The following is a 14418-nucleotide window of genomic DNA, read 5'->3' as shown; positions in this document are numbered from 1 at the left end:
GAGCACCTGGAGGAAACCCACCTAGGTCACGGGGAGAACGTGCAAATTCCATACAGACAGTACCCGTAGTCAGGATCGAACATGGGTCTCTGGCGCTGTTAGGGAACAACTCTTCCGCTGCACAGCTGTGCTGCCCAGAGTTGCTTACTCTGAAAGATATTAATTAACGAGATACATTGTTACATCTAGATTTTCTTCTAAAATATTACAGACATCACCTGTTTATTTCATTTATGTAATATAGAACAGTACAGCAAAGGAAAAGGCCCTTGAGCCCACAATGTCTGGCGCTGTAAGGCTGCAGTTCTACCACTGCGCCACTGTGCCTAATGTCCGTTTTGAAATCAATTTTGATTTGAGGGTATTACTGTTTTAATGTATCGTTTCCACTGTTTGCAGGCGAGAGTGTGGAAGAAAATGCCAATGAGGTTGTAAGATTGTTGATTCGTCGTCCGGAGTGCTTTGGTCCAGCCTTGCGTGGAGAAGGTGGAGATGGTCTTCTATCTGCCATGGAGGAAGCCATTAAGATCTCTGAAGACCCAGCAAGAGATGGACTATCACCAACTGATGAATGTAGTAGAAGTCTGTGAGTCCAACAAATGGCTTGTCCATTTAGAATGGAATTATAGAGTCATAGAGCCATATACAGCATGGAAACAGGCCCTTTGGCCCAACTTGCCCACATCGACCAACATGTCCCATCTACCCAAGTCCTACCTGATTGCATTTAGCCTGTATCCCACTAAACCTTTCCTATCCATGTACCTGTCTAAATGTTTTTTAAACATTGCCTTAGCACCTGCCTCAACTACCTCCTCCGGCAGCTCGTTCCATACACCCACCACCCTTTGCGTTGAGGAGGATTTTAGAAGGATGATGGGGGATCTCATTGAAACCAACTGAATAGCGAATGGCATAAATAGAATGGATGTAGAGAGGATGTTTCCACTAGTGGGAGAGTCTGGACCCAGAGGGCACAGCCTTAGAATAAAAGGATGTATCTTTAAAAAGTAGACAAGGAGGAATTTCTTTAGTCAAAGGGCGGTGAATCTGTGGAATTCATTGCCACAGATGGTGGTGGAAACCGTCATTGGGGATTTTTAAAGCAGAATATGATAGGTTCTCGATTAGTACGGGTGTCAAAGGTTACAGAGAGAAGGCAAGAGAATGGGGTAGAGAGGGAAAAATAGATCGGTCATGATTGAATGGTGGAGCAGATTTGATGGGCCGAATGGCTTAATTCTCCCCCTATGTCTTTTGAACATATGCTACTCATAGGTGATGTAGCCTTGTCGCTCTTCGAAATGTTTCTCCACCACCTAAACTAAAAGAAACAGTACTAAAGCTTTTAGTCTCACATTTATTTATTTTTATTATGGGTCATGTTTGATAAACAGTTGAAAGCATCAGAAAATGTTGGAAAACATACAGCAGGTCTGGTAGTATCAGTGGAAATGGAAACAATTAACATTTCATATCTGATCCTGAAAGGCTGTGTATTTTTTGTAAACCAGCATCTGAAGTTGCTTGTTTCTACATTGTCTCATACCTTTGTTTAACAGGGATATTAAAGAAGAGGAAGATGATACCATTCATATGGGGAATGCTATTATGACCTTCTACTCTGCTTTAATTGATTTATTGGGTCGATGTGCACCAGAGATCCATGTAAGTAGCAAGTTAACTTCAGGAAAAACTGCATCAATGGTCTGAATGTTACCAATTTCCAAACCTTATCTCTATTAATAGCAAAGATAATAGAGCAGACCAAGATAGACCACTTGACCCCCAAAATCATAGTATGTCATGGTGCCATTTTAGTACGCAGAAACTTGCAGAAACATTTAAAAATAAAAATAACAAAAAAATGTGAGTTGATAGATGAGATATATTCTGCATTTTAATGGTATCATCACACATACTGTTCCCCCACAACACTGATTACACTGCTTCTGCGGAGATCCGACGGATCTTCTGCCGGTGCTCGCAGGTATCGCACCTGCCAAGCTTCGCAGAGAGTTCTTCACTCATAGGCTGGTGTGCAAGGCCCCATCGGACGCCAAACATCCTTTGCACCATCTCGCCCAGGATTCACAGCAACTGGGACCTCAACGCCTGTCGTCTCGTCGCCCTTTCTCCCGTCATGCAGCGACCCTCTGTGGCTCCGGTTTCAACATACTAGGAGCATGGAGAACCAGCTGGGAACAGACATCGCGACCTCCTCAATTCACTGTCGCACCGAACACCACTGCCCTATTCGGCTCGGACATGCCCCGCAAAGAGTGGGTCGCCCTGAACCGGCTCTGCACAGGGGTCGGCCGGTTCAACGCCAACATGCATCGTTGGGGATTGCGTTCATCAGCAGCCTGCGTGTGTGGAGCAGACCAGCAAACAGCGCAGCACGTCATTTTCAACTGCACTGTCCTCCATCCCCCTGATGGAGTGGGTAGACATCACGGCCCTCGACAACGGCACATTGCACTGGCTACAGCGCCTGGAGGGCGTTACATAAATTCTGCTGCCTCAAAAGCAAGAAGACTGATTACACTGAGAGAGGCATAACGAACGGCAGGTTTTGCCTACTAAAATGGCGGACGTTCCGCCCCTTTGCGTACTACACTTCAGTATACGCGATTTCGACAGAGTGGTTCATCTTGCTCCTCTACTATCTTTGATTAATCGCTTCTCGCAAACTGAGTTGCTTTGCAGAGAAATTCCACATAATTAATTTTGTTCATAGTGAGATTGAATATATCAATTTCCTCAGAACTGAATATGGACTGCCATGAATCATTCCAACACCCTACAATGCAACACAGGTAAATAGAAGAGTCCGGGGGCATTCTCTTGTGCACTCTCAGTTCTGCAGTATCTCTTTGGAAAAATATATTAACAATAAAAATATATTTGCGTTCGGTAAATCAGAGTTCTATTGAGTGTAAGAAAATAACTGCAGATGCTGGTACAAATCGAAGGTATTTATTCACAAAATGCTGGAGTAACTCAGCCGGTCAGGCAGCATCTCAGGAGAGAAGGAATGGGTGGCGTTTCGGGTCGAGACCCGAAACATCACCCATTCCTTCTCTCCTGAGATGCTGCCTGACCGGCTGAGTTACTCCAGCATTTTGTGAATAAATACCCCAGAGTTCTATTGAAATCATTCCGTCTTTGGCAACATACAACTGGAACAGTTCTTGCATAATGAGCAGCAGTCAGAAGTATGAGTTTATTAAGTATTGAACAATAGACTATAGTTGACGAGTAGCTCACAGCCCTTGCTCCCTGGAGCCACTCGGATACAGGTGAGGATACCTTGGGTTTATCGGGCATAACATTGGAGTTTGGATTAGGTGTAAAGTTCTCGGCCCCGTGAGGCTGAGAAACATTATGTCCCAGCAGATTGTAAGCTCAGTTCTGCATTCTTGCCTACCCCAGTAGTTTAGTTTATTTAGTTTAGAGATACAGCACAGAAACAGGCCCTTTGGCCCCCCGAGACAATGGGTGCTGTCTGTATGGGGTTTGTACGTTCTCCTTGTGATCTGCTGGAGTTTTCTTCAAGTGATCCGGTTTCCTCCCACATTCCAAAGATATGCGGGTTTGTAGTTGAATTGGCCTCTGCAAGTTGCCCCATAGGCTGAGGGAGTGGATGAGAAAGTGGGATAACATAGAATTAGTGTGATATCATATTACCTTCCTGTAGTTGAGGCAGGGAGGAAGGATTTTCGGAATGGGTGAGTTATAAATCACCACACAACTAGGAAAATCACCATCACTAAAGCACATTGGTAATCGTGTTACACCATTTGTGCGTAGTTTCCCAGATTCAAGTATCTCAACTTTCATTTCCTTTTTTTTTATTGCAATAGCTCATAAATGCTGGTAAAGGTGAGGCAATACGAATTAAATCCATTCTCCGGTCCTTGATTCCTCTGGAAGACCTGGAAGGAGTTATCAGCATTCCCTTCCAGATGCCAACAGTTGCCAAGGGTGAGTTTGACACACGCTGAAAGTAGGCTTTATATTAATTGATGATATTTATTGACAAATGCATTGTTATGTCTTTAGCAGATTGCAATTCATGAAATAGAAGCCAGGAGGTGATTGGGACTTTGTTGAGGAATCAGAGGCTGTGAATCGGTTCTTGAACAAAAATTGGTGAAAATGGTCCCTTAATAATTTACAAAGTACTCATTCAGCTCAGGGGGGATATTTGACTGCTTGAAACATTCGTTGTATGATTTCAACATTCGTTGTATGGTTCAATACCTTATATTAAGTGCAAAAAAAAGGTGGTTACAAGGCGATTGAGCTGGATGTAGAAATGCAAATTAGACTTGAAAAATAACATGATTTTCTGGCATAAAACTAGAAAATATTGGAAATACACCATGGGTCAGGTTGTATCTGTGAAGAGCAAAACAGATCCTGCTTCAACGAGGTGACCACTCACTTGGTCTGTTGCTTTCCAAAGTTATTTTTACCTGCCACCATGATTACAAATAGTAGTAACATACCAAAATTGAATAACCTTATTTCACTTTAATACAGTGGTTCAAAATTGTAATATTGTGAGTATAGAAGTTGGGAGGCCATGTTGCAGTTATATATGACGTTGCTATTGTGTTCATTTTTGGGCACCATGTTTTTTGGCAAGATGTCAAGCTGAAAAGGGTGTAGAGAAGATTTACTAGGATGAAGCCAGGACTTAAGGGCCTGAGCTATAGGGAGAGGTAGAGCATGCGAGGACTCAGGAGCGCATGTGGATGAGTGGTGAACTTAGAGAGGTGTACTAAATCATGAGTGGAATAGATTGGGTAAATGCACAGTTTCTTGCCCAGAGTAGAGGAATCGAGAACCAGAGGACAACGGTTTAAAGTAAGCAGGGAAAGATTTAATAGGATCATGGGGGGTAAGGTTTCTTTCATGAAGGTTGGTGGGTGTATGGAATGAGCTGCCGGAGTTGAGGCAAATACTATCGCAATGTTTAAGAAACATTTAGACAGGTACATCGATACGATAGATTTAGAGCGATATGGTTCAAACCCAGGCAGGTGGGACTAGTGTAGATGGGACGTGTTGGTCGGTGTGGACAAGTTACTTCGAATGGCCTATTTACAGCTCACTCAAATAGAATTGTGTTGAACAATGACACACAATTTGATTTTAGGCGAGAAATCTTGGTGAACTCATTTACATAAACTGCAATGGAACAATGCACGCATACTAATGATTTTCTTTAAAAGACATTTTGGGCAGACTGCAGATAAACTGTTGTTGACTGTTCTACGCATAAGAGATGTACATGGGACATTATAGTGAGGTAAACTGGCCATTTAAATTACATTCACTACCTCTCATGTAATCAGACCCTAACTTTGAAAACGGAGTCAGATGAAATACATTTTGACACAGAAAATGTAAATGGCAAATCAAAGGATTGGGCCAAGTATATATATTTTCCAACTGCATACACGTGAGCATCCAGATAGCAAATGAATGAAAATTAAATGCCATCTATAATCTGTGGGTCATTTTGTCTAACAAAATCCAGCCCTCATGACGAAGACATTTTTTTCATCCTGTTCTATTCAAATAGTTTTAATTCTGATATAGGTTTTTTTAATTATTTGATGCATTTGTGGGATATATCTGCTCATATTGACTGATTATTCTTTGAATGTCCCATCTGACTAGTCACACCTGCCTATGTTTGGCCCATATCCATCTAAACCTTTCCTATCCATTTTCCTGTCCAAATGTCTTTAAAATGTTCATGTCGTAGGAGCAGATGTAGGCCATTCGGCCCATTGAGTCTACTTCACTATTCACTCATGGCTGATCTATCTTTCCCTCTCAACCCCATTCTCCTGCTTTATCCCCATAACCCTTGACACCCTTACCAATCATGAATCTGTCAATCTCCGCCTTAAAAGTGCCAAATGACATGGCCTCCACAGCCATCTGTGGCAATGAATTCCACAGATATACCACCCTCTGACTAAAGAAATTCCTCCTCATCGCCTTTCTAAAGGTGCGTAATTTTATTCTTTGTTATCGTACCTGCCTCCTCTGGCAACTCATTCCATATACCCACATCCTCATCTGTGAAAAAAAATTGCCCCTCAGATTCCTATGAAATCTTTCTCCAAGGACACCCTCATTAGCTCCAAGGAATTGGCAGCATGGAGGAGTAGGAAGGAGCTGCAGATGCTGGTTTATACCGAAGGTGGACACAAAATGCTGGAGTAACTCAGCGGGTCAGGCAGCATCTCAGGAGAAAAATAATAATTGACGTTTTGGGTCGGAACCCTTTTTCAGACTCTGAAGAAGGGCCTAACCTGAAATGTCATCCATCCTTTTTCTCCAGAGATACTGCCTGACCTGCTGAGTTACTCCAGCATTTTGTGTCTATCTTTCAAATGTACTTCACTGGTTCCCAACATTGCGAAATGTGTTGTAGAAATGGCAAGGGGTGTTTTGCTCAGCATGATGTTTCTGCATTGATGAAGGAAAGCAAAATGAACAAAGTATGTGAAGAAAATTTGGGGATTATCTGGAAATACTTGGTAAATATTATTATTTAATATAGGTGCCTGAAAAACTATAATGTCCAGATTCAGGAGCGGCTTCTTCCCTACAGTCATCAGGCTATTAAACACTACAACCTCCAAATAAGCTCTGAACTGCATAAACTTTGGGGCATTGGTTTTGATTTTTGGCGCTAATATCGTTTGTTTGTTTGTATATGTTTATATATATATATATATATACTGATTTTCTTTTCTTATTTATTATATTGTTTACAAAGTACTATGTTTACATATTCTGTTGTGCTGCTGCAAGTAAGAATTTCATTGTTCTGTCTTGGAAGGATGACAATCAAACACTCTTTACTCTTATTTTCTTTGAGACGGGACCGTTGTGGAGCCGGACATGTCAGCGGGATTCTGCCCTGATCACAAGGCAGCCATGGTTTTGTTCCTCGAACGGGTGTACGGGATAGAAGAGCAAGAATTCCTCTTGCATCTGCTGGAGGTTGGCTTCTTGCCAGATCTCCGCGCCGCTGCCTCACTGGACACGGTGGGTAGATAAGAGCGGCACGGCGGCACAGCGGTAGAGTTGCTGCCTTATAGCGCCAGAGACCTGGGTTCGATCCTGACTATGGGTGTTGTCTGTACAGAGTTTGTACTCTGAGTTTTCTCCGGGTGCCTCGGTTTCCTCCTACATTCTAAAGACGTACAGGTTTGAAGGTTAATTGGCTTCTGTAAATTGTCCCTAGTGAGAATGATAGGGTTAGTGTGCGGGGATCGGTGGTCGGCGTGGACACAGTGGGCCGAAGTGCCTGTTTCCGCACATTATCTCTAAACTAAACCAATCCAAACTTTTAAGGTCCAATGGGCATCATGTCTCTTTTATATTTCCGTCAACACGATTCGGGTATTGTAGTGTTCCAGGATTTCAGCTCTTTGCAGTGAAAATGAGCCTGAAAGAAACCAAAGATAGACACAACATGCTGAGGTAACTCAGCGGGTCTGACAGAATTTCTGGAGAAAAAGGACGTTTTGGGTTGAGACCTTTTTTCAGAAGAAGCGTCGTGACCCAAACGTCTTCATGTCTGAAGAAGGGTCCCAACTCGAAATGTCATCCAATCTTTTTCTCCAGAGATGCTGCCTGACCCCCTGAATTACTCCAGCACTTTGTGTCTATCTTTGGTATAACCCAGCACCTGCACTTCTTTCAAAGAAGTGCAGGTGAAAGAAACCAAGCTGTGTTTGAAATAAGCAAGTGGATGCAAAGGTAAATTCATTATTGTTGCTGCCACTCAGAATTAGGTGAAGTGTCTTGCGAATGTCTACAGTTTTTTATATTGCGACACATTTTCATCAATTTTGATATTTATCATCAGCATTTTCTTCCAAATAACGAGCAGATGAAATGTTAATAATATATTCACTTGAACAGAACATGTGATGGATTAGCTATAAAATTTGTTTTTTCTAAGTGGGATTGTGACTGGTGCAAACATTTTGAAGAGCTCATACCAGAATTAGATATTAATCGTTACACGACTGCAGCTGGCAGATTTTAGGTGAAAAATGTAGAGCATCAATGATTCAATTCAATGACACTTTATTGTCACATGTACTTAGCAACAGTGAATTGCTTTGTTTTATGTATAACCTGGTAAAATCATATAACAGACCTCACCTAGGCAGTACACGAGTATCGCCATGATGTAGCGGCAACGCAGTTACAAAAATTCACGGTACAGTCCTATCTACTGCCTGCCGCCGCACGTAGCAACTGGAATAAAATGTGGCTTTTTACAGAAGCTTTTAGATCGGAATCCTAGAGCACATGATTGGAAGAGCACACAACATTGCCGTCACAGGGTACTTAAATACCGGCGCAATATACATGCCTGGTCTCTTCTCTTAACCTTCAGGTCGCCTTGAGTGCTACAGATATGGCGTTGGCATTGAATCGATACCTATGCACTGCGGTTTTGCCACTGTTAACCAAGTGTGCCCCACTCTTTGCCGGCACTGAACATCACGCTTCCCTTATCGATTCCTTGCTGCACACTGTCTACAGGTTATCGAAGGGATGCTCCCTTACCAAGGCCCAGAGGGATGCCATTGAAGAATGCTTACTTGCGATCTGTGGGTAAGTTAAAAATGATCTTGACCGCTCTTGCTAAGTATGGGGTTATTGGACGAAGGCAGGAGGATGGGGTTGAGATGGAACGATAGATCAGCCATGAATGAATGGCGGAGTAGACTTGATGGGCCGAATAGCCTATTTCTGCTTTTAGAACATGAATTTATGAACTAAATATGCATTATACTCTGATCTCCTTTTCTATTTGTTTCACTTTAGTACAGTTTAGAGATACAACATGGAAACAGGCCCTTCGGCCCACCGAGTCCACGCCGACCAACGATCCCCGCAACTAACACTGGGCGTGGGGAAGAGAGTGGAAGTTTTGTTGCCTCCATCACAGTGAGGGGGTGTTTGGAGTCACTGTGATGGACGTTTGTGTTGGGGTTATGTGTCTTGTGTTCTTTTTTTTTTTCTATGACTGCTATGTAGTTTCGTTCGGTACTTCGGTACCGAACGACAAATAAAGCTCTGTTATACCTGTTATACCTGTTATCCTGCACTCACTCCGGACAATTTACATTTATACCATACCAAGTAGCCTACAAACCTGTATGTCTTTGGAGAGTGGGAGGAAACCAGAGTTTCCCGGAGAAAACCCCACAGGTCACGGGGAGAACGGGCAAACTCCGTACAGACAGCACCTGTAGTCAGGATCGAACCCAGGTCTCTGGCACCATGTTGCCTTGAGCAGAACTTTAGATGTACAGACATTGGAATTTAGAAGGATGAGGGGGGATCTTATTGAAACATATAAGATAATTAGGGGATTGGACACATTAGAGGCAGATAACATGTTCCCAATGTTGGGGGAGTCCAGAACAAGGGGCCACAGTTTGAGAATAAGGGGTAGGCCATTTAGAACGGAGATGAGGAAGAACTTTTTCAGTCAGAGGGTGGTGAAGGTGTGGAATTCTCTGCCTCAGAAGGCAGTGGAGGCCAGTTCGTTGGATGCTTTCAAGAGAGAGCTGGATAGAGCTCTTAAGGATAGCGGAGTGAGGGGGTATGGGGAGAAGGCAGGAACGGGGTACTGATTGATAGTGATCAGCCATGATCGCATTGAATGGCGGTGCTGGCTCGAAGGGCTGAATGGCCTACTCCTGCACCTATTGTCTATTGTCTAAAGAACAAAGTAGAGGTTGGAGAGCTGCTGCCTCACAGCGCCAGTCACCTGGGTTCAATCCTGATCTTGGTTGCTCTCTGTGTGGAGTTAGCATGTTCTACCTGTGACTGCATGGGTTTCCTTTGGGTGCTCCCCATCCCAAAGATGTGTGAGTTTGTAGGTGAATTGGCCTCTGTAAATTGCCTTTAGGTGTGTAGGAAGTGGATACGAAAGTGGGATAACAGAGAACTAATGTGAACGGGTTATTGATGATTAGCATGGACTCTGTGGGCCGAAGGGCCTACTTCAAAGCTGTATCTTTCAATCAATCAAAAAGACATTTGGTTCATGCTATGTCTGGCAGAAGTGTAATGTATTGCATTGTGTTTTTGAGAGTCATTAATTTTGATTTCAAATCAGGTGACTGAAATTCCTGTTATTGTTTGGAGAACTAATCTCACGATGTATAGACCTTTGATAAATTTATATTTGGATTGTCAAAGCCTTGATGCTTTGGTAAGAGGAATAAGGAATCGCATCTGTAGCTCACCGCAGCTAATTCCCTTTCCACATAGACAATTACGGCCATCTATGATGCAGCACCTGCTGAGAAGATTGGTGTTTGATGTTCCTCTGCTGAATGAACATGCAAAGATGCCTCTCAAAGTAAGTTTGAGCTTCATTTGGACTTAATTGGCCTAAAACCTAGTGGGTTAATGCTCAAAAATTTCAAGCGGTATTTCTCCGTCTGTCTTTCAATTTACAAATATAGGGAAAATTCCAGTAAAAAAAAGAATGGTAAGCAGGAGCAAATGACGGGAATTTAATATGGAAGGTAGACACAAAATGCTGAAGTAACTCAGCGGGTCAGGCAGCATCTGGAGAAACTGGATAAGAGACATCTCGGGTCGGGACCTTTCTTGAGAAGCTCAGATGGTCTGTCTTTGCTTTAATCAAGGATTGTTTGATAAGCCTCAGGGTCTAGAATGGGAGGAGAAAAATCTGAAAAATATAAGATAAGGAAAAAATGAAAGAAATTGCCCAGTTTGCTTATTAAAGGAGGAAATCTATTGATTACTGAAAGAGTGGTCATGAACTATGAGCCAGTAAAGTGGCCATTGCTAACTTTAGGCATTAGGTATTATAGAGTCATAAGAGTCCTACAGCATGGAAACAGGCCCTTTGACCTAACTTACCCACATCGACCAACATGTCCCATCTACACTTGCATTTGGCCCACACCTCTGTAAGCTAAATGTTTCTTAAACGTCGCAATAGTACCTGCCTCAAATCCAACAGCTCGTTCCATACACCCACCACCCTTTCTGTGACCAAATTACCCCTCGGGTTCCTATTAAATCTTGCCCCCCCCTACTCTGGGCAAGGGTTCTATAGTTCCTTGTCTAAATGCAGGAATTACAAAAAAGGACCTGGCTAGAGGAACTCAGCGGGTCAGACAGCGTCCCTGGAGACCAAGTCTGTATCTATGAATTCTGTATGTTACTTGAGATTTGAAACTATTCTCCTGGGATACGCTAATGATGTCTGGTTGGTTAGAAACAGTAGAAGGGTCCCGCCCCAAAACCTCAACTATCCATGTTCTCCAGGGATGCTGCCTGAATCATTGGGTTACTTCAGCACTTTGTGTCTTTTATTGTTATCCAGCATCTGCAGTTCTTTGTTTCTACATAACTTGCCTTGGGGTTATTTTGTGATGCAGTGGATGTTTTTTTAACGTGCAGTGCTGTCAAGGGGTGACTTAACATAGAAACATAGAAAATAGGTGCAGGAGTAGGCCATTCGGCCCTTCGAGCCTGCACCGCCATTCAATATGATCATGGCTGATCATCCAGCTCAGTAGCCTGTACCTGCCTTCTCTCCATACCCCCTGATCCCTTTAGCAAAAAGGGCCACATCTAACTCCCTCTTAAATATAGCCAATGAACTGGCCTCAACTACCTTCTGTGGCAGAATTCCACAGACTCACCACTCTCTGTGTGAAGAAATGTTTTCTCATCTCGGTCCTAAAAGACTTCCCCCTTATCCTTAAGCTGTGACCCCTGGTTCTGGACTCCCCCAACATCGGGAACAATCTTCCCGCATCTAGCCTCTCCAACCCCTTAAGAATTTTATATGTTTCTATAAGATCCCCCCTCAGTCTTCTAAATTCCAGCGAGTACAAGCCCAGTCTATCCAGTCTTTCCTCATATGTAAGTCCCGCCATCCCAGGGATCAATCTGGTGAACCTTCTCTGTACTCCCTCTAAGGCAAGAACGTCTTTCCTCAGGTTAGGAGACCAAAACTGCACACAATACTCCAGGTGCAGTCTCACCAGGGCCCTGCACAACTGCAGCAGAACCTCCCTGCTCCTAAACTCAAATCCTCTTGTGTGATAAATGTGATAGATGTGGAGCAGAGCACAGCGCTTTATAAATGTTGGAAACACAATTCTATGCGCCACTGACAGTCAAGGGATGATAGATGACTGACAATGTATCAGCTTATTCAGCCCATTGAGTCTGTGCTGATTATCTGAAGGAACAATTAATTAATTTTATACCTCATGGTCCTGTGGATTTTACCTTTTTCCAGAGTCACAAGGTGTCAGAGATTATCATTCAAATGTACTTCATCGGTTCCCGAGGTTGTTAAGTGTGTTGTATTAAATGCAAGGGATGCTTTGCTCGGTGTGAGGTTAGAGAGTCTTGCAGTACAGAAACAGGCCCTTTGGCCCATCATGTCCATGCCAGCCTTTTCGCCCATCTACTCTAATTCCATTTGCTCACAGTCTCAGAAAGATACAGACATATCTTTAGAATAATTTTATTATATTATTATTAATACAACAAAGTATTCAAATAAATCCTGCTCACTTTACCACAAGTTCATTTGCACTCTTGTACATACCTTGGAGTGATGCACTTGCGAGAGGTTTGGACACTGATTTATTGCTTGTTTATTGATTCTTGTATAAAAATAGGAAATACGATGAAACTGGGTATAAACCATTTGACGCTTGTGTCTCGGAGTAGACCTTGTGTCTGCTCCACCATTCATTAGGATCAAGGCTGATCTTTTCCATGGTCTCACTTTCCTGGTCTAACCTACGTCCCTAGATTCACTTAATATTAAAAAATCTGTTGATCTCTGTCCTGTAAAAACTCTGCAGCTGAGCTGCTTTTGCCCTCAATGTAACAACATTTCTTCCTCTCTCTTTCCTGAATGGCCAATCTCTAATCTCATTATGGAGACACAAGGAACTGCAGATGCTGGTTTATCAAATAAATGCACTGAATGCAGGAGTAACTGATTCGGGCAGACAGCATCTCTCGAGATGCTTCCTGACCCGTTGAGTAACTCCAGTACATTGTGTCTAATTTCATTATCCTAGTTATAAATGCATTACCCAGATGAACCACCAAGTCTGCACCTACGAATTCTGCATGTTTACAATGAGATTTGAAGCTATTCTCTAGGGATACACAATTTCATGTAATGGAGTTATTGGTGGGTTAGATACAGTATAAGATAAGTAAATTTAAAAGAAATTACTCTCTGCTCTGTAACTATCTGTCACTTTTCTCTTTCAGTTACTGACCAATCATTATGAAAGGTGTTGGAAATATTACTGCCTCCCAGGAGGTTGGGGGAGTTTTGGAGCTGCCTCTGAGGAAGAACTTCACTTGTCGAGGAAGTTATTCTGGGGAATTTTTGATGCCCTGTCCCAGAAGGTACCTGGCGGGGGGAAGAATGGAATCTTTGGGCTTCACCGTGCCATTAGCTCTTTTTAAATTGTTCCTTTTGCTAATTGATGTCAAACTTCGCTGAAGCAGTCTGGATTAGTAACACAGAAAATAACTTTCGGGTAGGAGCGGCACAGTGGCGCAGCAGTAGAGTTGCTGCCTCACCATGCCAGAGACCGAGTTTCGATCCTGACACTGGGTGGAGTTTGTAAGTTCTCCTTGTGACAACGTGGGTTTTCTCCGGGCGCTCCGGTTCCCTCCCACACTTCAAAGACGTGCAGGTTTGAAGATTAATTGGCTTCAGTAAGAATTGTAAATTGGCCCTGGTGTGTAGGATTGTGCGATTGTACGAGGTGTCTGTGCGGACTTGGTGGGCCGATGGGCTTGTTCCCGCTTTGTATCTCATCTCATAAAACTAAAAACGAAAACTAGTCAAATTTTTCATTTTCCTGTGTTTATTAATATGTAGACTATATCTCTGAAGTGAAAATATTGGAAAGATGGCTTTTACCCTGGGGAAAATGCTGCTCCTGTTCCTGCCATTCAGAAGAAAATAAACTACCTGGCATTTAGAATGTTCATTCAATGATGAGAATTCAGAAAATTGTCATTCCCTGTAGTTTGCTGTGGGTTAATTTGAATTACTGTAATTTAGTACTGAATATTACAATAACATACAAAGCCACAGAGCACAAGTAAAAACGTCACATTAAAAATTCCAGTCATCTGGCATGGAGTGGTCCTGACCTACCATCTACGTCATTGGAGACTCGGACAAGCTTTAATCGGACTTTCCTGGACTTTATCTTGCACTAAACATTATAGACAACTTGATTGTGATCATGTATAGTCTTTCCGTTGACTGGATAGCATGCACCAACTGTACCTCAGTACATGTTAGAATAAACTAAA

The 14418-nt window shown here is 42.8% G+C and overlaps 1 protein-coding gene across 4 annotated transcripts in view; it reads left to right on the top strand.

Moving 5' to 3' along the window:
* The window catches only part of ryr2a (ryanodine receptor 2a (cardiac)), a 423773-nt gene that overhangs the window by 266201 nt on the left and 143154 nt on the right, over positions 1-14418 (top strand). For all 4 annotated transcript variants that reach the window (XM_078405073.1, XM_078405072.1, XM_078405071.1 and 1 more), the window contains 7 exons: positions 400-586; positions 1563-1668; positions 3867-3987; positions 6911-7080; positions 8447-8667; positions 10339-10429; positions 13354-13494. In XM_078405073.1, coding sequence (XP_078261199.1) covers positions 400-586; positions 1563-1668; positions 3867-3987; positions 6911-7080; positions 8447-8667; positions 10339-10429; positions 13354-13494 — 1037 coding nt within the window. The remainder of the gene's footprint in view (positions 1-399; positions 587-1562; positions 1669-3866; positions 3988-6910; positions 7081-8446; positions 8668-10338; positions 10430-13353; positions 13495-14418) is intronic.

Source organism: Rhinoraja longicauda, chromosome 9 (assembly GCF_053455715.1).
Source record: "Rhinoraja longicauda isolate Sanriku21f chromosome 9, sRhiLon1.1, whole genome shotgun sequence".
In the NCBI taxonomy this organism is placed as follows: Eukaryota; Metazoa; Chordata; class Chondrichthyes; order Rajiformes; family Arhynchobatidae; genus Rhinoraja; species Rhinoraja longicauda.
This window is presented reverse-complemented; position numbering and strand designations above follow the sequence as displayed.